Raw genomic sequence first — 9,572 nt, 5'->3', positions numbered from 1 at the left:
AAAATACATCTTAGTTACTAAGTTTGATAAATTATAATCAAATTTTATGGTATTGATGTAGTAATTTATGATTTTTTTAGTTATTCAAATGCATATATAAACCTAAAAAAAATTATTTTGTTTCACATCCTCCATGTGCAAAATTTTTAAAGGCTTAGCAACCTATGTCAAGCAGCAACTGAGTATAAAGATCATAACTAGAAGAGATAATTGTTTGCTTTACTTCTTTATTTACTGTTCTATGTTTCAAGAAAAATAATTTTAAGAACTTATTTCAAAATAGCAATAATCTATGTACATTTATAATTTATAATAATTGAAATGTCACTGTATTTTACAAATACTAGTACACTAAAACAAGTTACTTTGTACAGACCAAAGGTCAGTTTTATGTTATTAGATATGGTAAGACGAGTGCTGCTTTATTGTAACTTCTGTATTGTTAGCCAGTCACAGCTGAAAGGTGAATATACTAAAAATAAGTATATAGAAAATGTATAATATTACAAAATTTGAGCTATTTAGTCTAAACATTCATGTTTTCGTCTTATAATCTGTGTTCATTCTAGAATGAAAGAGGCATAATTTATATTTATTTCCTAAGTTTTATGGTGGTTATGAGATCAGTCAAATCTACCAAACCTGTACAGAGATTCATTACTGAAAATAACAGATAAAATATAAATTTTTGTCTTAAGAAACGTTAGATAACTAATCTAGACATTATAAAGATTTCGTATGTGAAATTTGAAAATTTTCTGATGCATGAAATATACGTAAAATATGCATAAAAAATTTGATATTTTGCATATGAAAGCATTGTAATGTTTACTGATAATGTGCCAAATTTTGTTAACAATCGCTTACTAATTAAAAAGTCATAGCATGAAAATTATAACAAGCACAAACTGGTTATGAGGTTGGTCCCAGGGACCGAACCCAAGCTGAAAGAGTTAACAGTTCAAAACTGAGGACATTCTGTTTCAATAAGTAATTTTTGACTAATTGAAAACTATGATATGTGTTTTTAAAATACTGGAGGCATAATTTTTCCAAGAAAATTTGGGTTAATGCCCTACCAACTGATTTTATAGATGGTGCATTTAGATATGCCAACCCTAACTGATAGGAAATAAGAATACTAAAAGTGCTTACATTTGATATCCATTTTGGTGCTGGATAAGTTAAATTATTTATTTGTTTTTTTTAAGTTTTTATGAATCTTCCTACAGCAAACTACCTCAGAGCTCTTGGGCAAACAGTTTAATTTTACTAATACACCAACTAATTGGAGCAGTTACAAGATTCTATAGGTATTCATACTTTAAAAGACAAACAAATGTCTTACCTTTCAACAGAATGCTTTAGGGTATACAAAACCTCAAATGTGTGTATTTTCTTCAATAATGCCGTCACAGCTACAGTTGCACGAGTTGACTATTAAAAAAAAAATCTTGAATAAAAAGTAGAATGCGCATTATTCCATAAAATAAATCCCATGTTTCTTTTAAACTAAAACATCAAAAGAAAAGGATAATAAAAATATTTCAAATTTTCCAAATTTCAGTTGAAACTTGTAAAATATTGTATTTTAATACCTGAAAGGAACCTTATGCAACACATTGACTAAATGAACAGATTACTAATCCCTAGAGTTCAAGTGTAACAACATTCCTTATTTTGAACTGTTGATACCAGCTAAAACAAGCACTTCACCCGGCTCTTTGAATTGAATAATAGGATTTATTGTCACTCTAAAAATGCACCCACAGGTGAAAGTGCACAGTATATTCAGCAGCATCACCTCTCAAACCTTGGGCCATTTGATCCAAAGGTTATTATTTAACCATATCTGACATAGAAAATTTTCAAAGTCAAATTTTTAAAGACTTCATCTTTAAATTAATATTTTAAACCCTTTGTCATTTGATTAAAATAATTATCAAATGCACAAATTTCATGATGTTGCTAACTGTTTAAAACTGCACTACCTTTAGTTCACAGCTATAAAAAAAATTGAATAAAATGCATATTTACCTGCTTTTTCATCATTATTTCCAATAGTCTTTGATAACACGTAACAGATGTTAAAACTTCCCCGGCATCTTCTTTGCTATTTTCTAAAAAACATTTAACAGTGTTGTACAATGAAAGGACTATACATAAAATGAAACTTTATTATACATTAAATGATTCTCTGTTATGGTCACTTTCACATTAGCAATACCATTTTCAGCACTTAAGATAATGAATATTAACATTTTCCTATAATGAAAATATATTTCCAATTGATACTCACCTTTATTTTCCTTGCACATATGCCTATGATATTACCTAAATTCACATGTTTAATGTGAACTGCATTGGTGCATGATTATATCATCATGCAACAATAGCTCTCCACCAATAGGAGGGTGAAACAACTTCTATGAACAGTAACTTCCCCTATGCACTTGCAAGAAAAAAAAAAGGTGCACTGGAAGTAAGAAGTTCAGGTGGGAATGTTTGAAGAGGTGAGCAGCTATCAGATTAGGAAAATGTTAACTTTCAAGGTAATAACTCACCTCTTCAAACAGAATTGATAGAATCCCATGTTGAAGTAGTGGAGGGGCTGGTGCAAATGTTAAACCTAGATGGACTCCATTCAGAAAACACTCAAAGGGTAAACACATGGAGTGTGAAACCTGATGAAAGGGGTTCCATAAGAGCAAACCCATGGGGAGACTGCATCTCATTTTGACCAGGGTATACTCTTAGCCCGGAATGCAAAAAGCCACAAGTATTGCAGGGATGGGAGGAGTTCAAACAACAGGCCTAGTATGTAGAGACCAGTCCAAGGATAGAATGTGGTCCAGCCAAGAGAGGTGGTCCACAACAAGGTTCATAGTCATAGTTCCTAGTACACAACAAGCAAAAAGACAAGTCCTATGTGAATGAGCCCAGAAAGGTAGGTCCAATGCTCAAAAACAAAGAGTCCTGGAACTAATGTCCCCTTAACAACTAATGTAAGAAATGACCATGAAATTGTCAGAGTAGATCATGACCAACTGGTCTATCAAAAGTGGAAGGAAATGAAAACATACCTGACCTGATGAACAGCAAAAAGTTAAAGCATGTTGATGTGCAGTGCACTCTCCTTCTGTATCCAAATGTAGTCATGTCATAATTCAGAAATGTAACCCAGAAATACAAAAGAGGGGAGCATTGGTAAAGAGATGAGGATCTTGTCTAACCGCTATGACAATTCCTTGAGGAGAGTTCCACAATCAAGGACAATGGATCTCAAGAAAGGTTCCACTGATTTTGCAATGTCCACTGGAGGAGGCTCATTGAATTAGCAACAAATTACATTATTTCCATGACCATCAATAGAAATACTAAAATTCATGCTTTTAAAGGACTTCCTCACCCTTGACCAATGTAGTTATTATATATTATGCAAGAAAAATATGATAAACAATGTATCCATAGAGTATTAAGAAAACCTACTCCGACAGATACATCGAAAACCAAGACATGCCATAATTATAATTATACAGTGTTCTACAAAATGTATGAAAAAAAATATTATTACCTAATGATAAATTGTTAGGATTTTCCTTAACTCCATTGAAAAGATGTTTTTCATCTTGTTCTAGTGGTGGAAGCTTACACTGGTGGTGGAGAATGTGATCCATCCCAGCAGCTGTGTAAACTGCTGCATCTAGAGCTCTGATGATCAACAGTTTCAGTGGCAGAGTCATGTAGGGCTGACTGTATAGTTTCAACAAGTGTGCTGGAACTTCCAGTTCCTTTATCAAAGAATACAAAAAAAAATTCATAGAAAATGAATGACTCTTGTCACTGCTTGAATACTAATGCAGTAGTACTGGCTCAATAAATAGGTAAAAAAAACATTAATCTTTGCCTATTATTTTTGTTTTAAACTCAAGTCTCATTATATAAATTGTGTAAACAGGCTTACTTTTAGATTTTATAAATGTATACAATATTAAGTTTGCAAATCTTGTCTTATTTTTTTGTTACTTCACTTTACTAACCTTTTATCAAACAATATTTCAAAATTTATTTTAATCTAATACATAAAAAGTACAACAATATTTTTAATTAGCTAATCATATCTTGCACCCTCTTCTCAAAGTCAAAGCTAATATTTCATACCATTTTTTGTTTACTTTATAAATGCTACTAATCAAATGGCACTATAAAAACATTTTATGATATTGAGAGTTTCTTTGTAAAGAATACTAAAGTTATTAACAAAATCTCCCTTTCATTAATAAAGAAACAGGAACCTGCCTCTTGGTGGTTCTGCAGTAACCTTGAGAGCTTATAATGCTAAAATTCAGGGTTTGACCTTTGTGGTGGACACAGCACAGAGCCCATTGTGTAACTTATTGTGTAACAATAAACAAACAGACAAAAACTGAAAAGTTAGGAAGAACCATAACTGATAAATCAAAAATGTTATTGTGAAGCTTTTCTCTTGTATGTGATTATTCTTTTTAGCTTATCGGTTCCTTAACTTAATCCAAGTACTTCAAAAAATCACACCACATGTTCTTCAGTGGGTAAGTCCTAAAAATACTAATTTTTGCTTTCTTTTAAAACTTTGACCTGGGGTTGCACTTTAAAAAAAGTATATAAAACATGGTATGCAAACCTGAAAAGTCTGAGAAAAACTGCTTTAGATACTAAAGATATTGTGGCTGCAAATACAGATATTTTGACATCGAAAAATTCATTTTTTTATCAACTGTTTTGAATTTCAATGTTTTTATATCAAATTTACCAAGTTTCTCTATTCTTATGTTTATATACATGCAGTTAATTACTGTTGTTCTAATCTAATAGAAGTACCCACAAATTATTTTCTATAAACATGGTGTTAGGATTTGATCTTAATCAAAAACAACAATATCTTGATTTGTCAAATTTCATGTAAAATTTTGCATATATTGTGCGATAAACAGTTTACCTCAAAGAATTTGTGCACTATTCCCAACAGATAAAGATTAGATAACCTCTTTAGCAAGTAGACAAGATGAGACAGGAAATAAAATGTTCACTCATGAAGATAGTATCTGTTGTACTTAAGTTTTGATTTGTTACAGTTGGGGATACATTTGTACCAATACTAGTCCCCTGGACATCATACTTACTTCTACTAAGGACATCCAATGGTGCAAAGTATGAACTATAAGATTAAGTGTAGACACAAATTTTGAATGTAAAGCTAATTGTTTTATGTTCAAAAATGCATGTCATACACCAGGGAAAACTGAATGATAATGGTAGAAAGTTCCATAGACAATCTACGTACTCAGTGTATTCAAGAGTTCTGAAAGAAGAGGAGAAAAGAAATTATACAGAAATGTTTATTAAATTGAGAGAAGTTCCAAATAGCAACATTATTGTAATTGAAGGCAGGTATACCACAGAGTTGTTTCACTTGTATTACCAATGAATACCTCTGCTCTCTTGAATGTATTTGTTTTTTACTACAGTGCTGCGTAAAATGATGGATGAGGGTTGCAGAATTTGTAAATGATTTTACTCGCAGCACTTCAAGTCACGTTCAGAAGTTATTCTGAGATTCATCCAATATTTGATATTTTCACAATGAATGGCACTACATATTATGGATAAGCTAAATAATCAGGTCAGGGATCCTTATAGTGTATGCATAACCATTTCTAATTTGGAACAGTTAAATAGGAGGAGGAACATCAACCAGCAGCACCCACTGCCTAATATGTGGCTATTCTTAACTAAAGAGTGGGACTTACTGTCACAGTTATAAATACCCTACAGTTGAAACTGTAGAGGGTGCTCATCACCATATCGCAACTTGAATCTTGGACACTACAACATGCATGATAAATAACCACTAGTTCATGTTTAGTCTTACTTTCAATCATTTTTGGTTTCAATATAAAATGAACAAATGAATAGAACAGAGAGTTAAATCTTCATCAAAATAAATTATACAATTTTTAAGCAAACAGGTATAATTTTTATATTTTTTAATCTAGATCCATATGCGCACATAACAAATTCAACTTTCACCTAAAATGTGTAATTTGATGAAGATTTCTTGAATAAAATAAGAAAAATACTCTGAAGTAATTTGTAATAGAAAATTTTAAAATAACTTTCTGTCACTAGCTTTAAAAAAAAAGAAATCTTAATAGATTAAAAATATATACAGAAAATATATATGTACTTAATTACCTGAATATAAAATAGACAACATTACTCACCAGAAGCTTATCTACAATATGCTTGTCAGTACAGAACAGTGATGATGCCAGTCTAATGCCAGCCTTCATGTGACGCACTTTGTAAGCAGCCTGAGGTTGTTTTAAAGCAGCATTAAAATCAAGTCCTTCGAGAATCCATTCAATTAAGGTCTGGATAACAACTATGAAGGTGACAAAAATCAAGTGTAGAGCTTCAATTATCTCTCTAGGAATCAGCCGTTTGAACTGTGCTTTATAATTTGGTTATAATTATTAACAAAACTTAGAGTGAGCTGTATGGCCATAATGTGAGCTTTAGCCACCATTCTAGTCACTACAGCTAATAGCTAAATTTAATAAACTGAAGCTTTAGAGTTATCTTGTGCAACATGGGAGATATAATGAAAACAACAGTATAGTCTAGCTACTATTGTGCTTAAAAAATAAAGTAAAAAATACAGCGGTAACTAAATACATCTTCGTGATTTCAAAAACAGTAGTTTTCAGCTTCTTTAGTCAGCAAGTACAGAGCAGTTAAGATACTACATCCATAATGATGAAGAGCCCAAAAATGGCTTATAGGCACCCAAGGCAGAAAAACAAATAAAGTGATTTACTCTTTATTGTAGAAAAATATTTCTACAATGTGGAATATAAAACTTTTATCAATGCCAAAACAAAGCATATCATAAATTATATATATATTGTTTAATAAAAAAACAGGAAATTGCACTGAATATTTTAGGAAACCATTAATAAACTAATTACCTGCTTTCTCCTTAGAACTTTATCATTCTTAGCAAGCAATACACCTTTTCATATTGTTACCCTTACATTTATTGCATGTGTATTAAAAAATATCAAATAAGCTTAACAATTGTATGAATTTTTGTCATCCTACAATTAAAAACAAATTCAAACCTTGATACATTTCATGATTCCTTAAGCCACTTAATCCAGGGATCAATTGTGTATTTGCTACAGTCTCCACAGCTTCAACCCACCTGAAAAAAAAATGTAAAACTAGATTCCTGCTTTTTGGGTGAATGCAAGTTTTTGTTTCATAATCAGGTTAAAAATCAAGTCCAAGCAACAGGAAATAATCTATAACATAGAGAAACCTGAGTACATACAGACTTAGTTTATATACCACTTCATCAGAGATCACCTACCTACAACTACAAGTTGTTTTGTTTTAATGACTCAGTTACAATTTTCTAAATCTTTTATTCTACAAAACTTTCTTACAACCGAACATCTATAACACTGTAACTTACATTGTTATATAAGAATAATATCCGGAATAAACGTATCTTCTTAATCCCAATGGATTTCTTAGATCTTTTATATCATAACTGCCTGCTCACCACTAAACCCAATTCAGTGACTATAAAAAAAGTAAAAAATAAAAATATATACTGAATGGATTAAGAAACTAATATTTTATCTTACTTTTCCAAATGCTCCTTATCCACAAAATGCTCCACAGTATCAAGTAGCTTCTGAGATTCTTCAGAAATCCCTTCTTTAATCAAAGAAACTGTTTTCAGCTTTGTTATTTCATACAGTGTTAAAGAAGGGTCATGAAAATGCTGTAAATGAGGAAAGAAATTAAAAAGTCATTTTTAGTAATCAGAGGAAAAAAAATGGGTACTCAAGATCAAACAGATTAAAATTATATATACACATTAATTTAGAAGCATAGTAAAACAGAGTAAACATGTTTTATTAACTGAACATCTCTGTATGATGAGCAACTTAAACGTCTAGAAGTTTCTCATATTCATGGAATACAGTAATCTCCAGGAATTATAACCATCATAAATATTTTTTGATAATGTTACATTTATAGTGCAGGAATCAAAACAATAATCCACTATTTGCTGCACAGACATAAAAAGTTATTGTATAAAGACAACATTTCAATTTCATCCATAAGCAGCGAGTTACCTTTATGAAGTCACTTACCATCTGAACTGTTCATGTTGCAGAAGTGTTTTTGACTAATTATGAAGGCTGACAAAGTACTGGATCAATGTAAGTATGCTATTGCTAACATGTTCAAAGTTCTATCATGTCCTTCTGAATAGTGTTCAGTTAGCACAGGCTTACCATGCAAACTTGTACACACTATCCAATTAGAAAATTTAATTTAAAGCTGTAAACATGAATAGCCATAAGCTTTTTGCTTGTTATAAAATAAGCAAAAAAAGAATAGTATGTTGCAAAGCTCAAGCAATGTAAACGTTGAAATAATAAGCTAAAAGCTAATCAATACCAAGATTATTCACAGGTACACACATCAAAATAAATATAATCCATATTTCTAACGGTAATATTTTACTGTCAAAAAAATTAACAAAAGCATTTTTTTTTTCAGTTTATAGCCTAAATTAATATAAAAATCACATCTATAATATCAAGCTTCTATCTTTTGCTTCTTCCTTCTATCTGATTTTCTTGCTGTAACTGCTCAGAAAAGAGAATTTTACTGCACTCACTTTAATTCTGTTTCAGAGAGACATAAGTGGGAAGCAACCAAATGCAGTACAATCTTTCAGTATTAAGACCATAAAATATAAAGCGAATCTTATATACACAGACTAATAACAATGTTCCAGGTGCAATTACAAAAATTAATGTTTTTTTAGTCAATGTATTATACTTAGGAAGAACTAAATTAATATGAGTTAATAACACTTTGACTCATAAAGTTTAAAAGTGAACATCAATCAAACAACTGCAAAAAAGTAAATTTCTGTAAAAAAGTAAAAAAAGCATTCATTTTTGATGACATAATAAGGTGAAGTACTTGTAATATGGCTGAAACATTTTTTCTTATACAGGCTTGTCAATTATCAAGCTAGCTATTAAGCCAGTAAGATATTCAATTGCAATAGTGTATCTACAATATGAGATGTGAAATAAATTATGCTTTATAAAATTAATAATTATAAAACCTAATATATTTACTGAAACCTCTTCCAATTTAAAAAACAAAATTGTAGATACAATGTAATTTGAAGTGAATTGCAACATACCTTTTTTTCTTCTTCTTTTCAAGTACTGCTAATTAACACATTAAACAATAGCACGGGAAACTTACACCTAGGCATAATGTTAACACTATTACTTGACAATTACTATTGGTTATGGTTAGTAGGCATCTTCCAAAACTGGAGTGGATATAATGAAACAATCACTAGGGAGTTTGCTACACAATATGTGGACCAATTAAATAACTGAAGCACATGGCTATTATTGGTAACTTAGGAATATGGTTTGGAAATTTGAATATTATCAGCACTATAATCCAGAAAAAAAATAAAA

At 30.7% G+C, this 9,572-nt stretch overlaps 1 protein-coding gene across 3 annotated transcripts in view; it reads right to left on the bottom strand.

Moving 5' to 3' along the window:
* Nucleotides 1-9,572, bottom strand: part of LOC106458095 (protein virilizer homolog) — a 100,597-nt gene that overhangs the window by 59,401 nt on the left and 31,624 nt on the right. For all 3 annotated transcript variants that reach the window (XM_022384231.1, XM_022384232.1, XM_022384233.1), the window contains exons 8-13: nt 7,695-7,834; nt 7,164-7,246; nt 6,264-6,424; nt 3,575-3,791; nt 2,038-2,120; nt 1,349-1,437 (exon numbers count right to left, since the gene is read on the bottom strand). In XM_022384231.1, the coding sequence (XP_022239939.1) occupies nt 1,349-1,437; nt 2,038-2,120; nt 3,575-3,791; nt 6,264-6,424; nt 7,164-7,246; nt 7,695-7,834 (773 nt within the window). The remainder of the gene's footprint in view (nt 1-1,348; nt 1,438-2,037; nt 2,121-3,574; nt 3,792-6,263; nt 6,425-7,163; nt 7,247-7,694; nt 7,835-9,572) is intronic.

Source organism: Limulus polyphemus, unplaced genomic scaffold, assembly GCF_000517525.1.
Source record: "Limulus polyphemus unplaced genomic scaffold, Limulus_polyphemus-2.1.2 Scaffold416, whole genome shotgun sequence".
In the NCBI taxonomy this organism is placed as follows: domain Eukaryota; kingdom Metazoa; phylum Arthropoda; class Merostomata; order Xiphosura; family Limulidae; genus Limulus; species Limulus polyphemus.
Note: the sequence above shows the minus strand (reverse complement) of the source record. Positions and strands in the feature narration are given on the sequence as shown.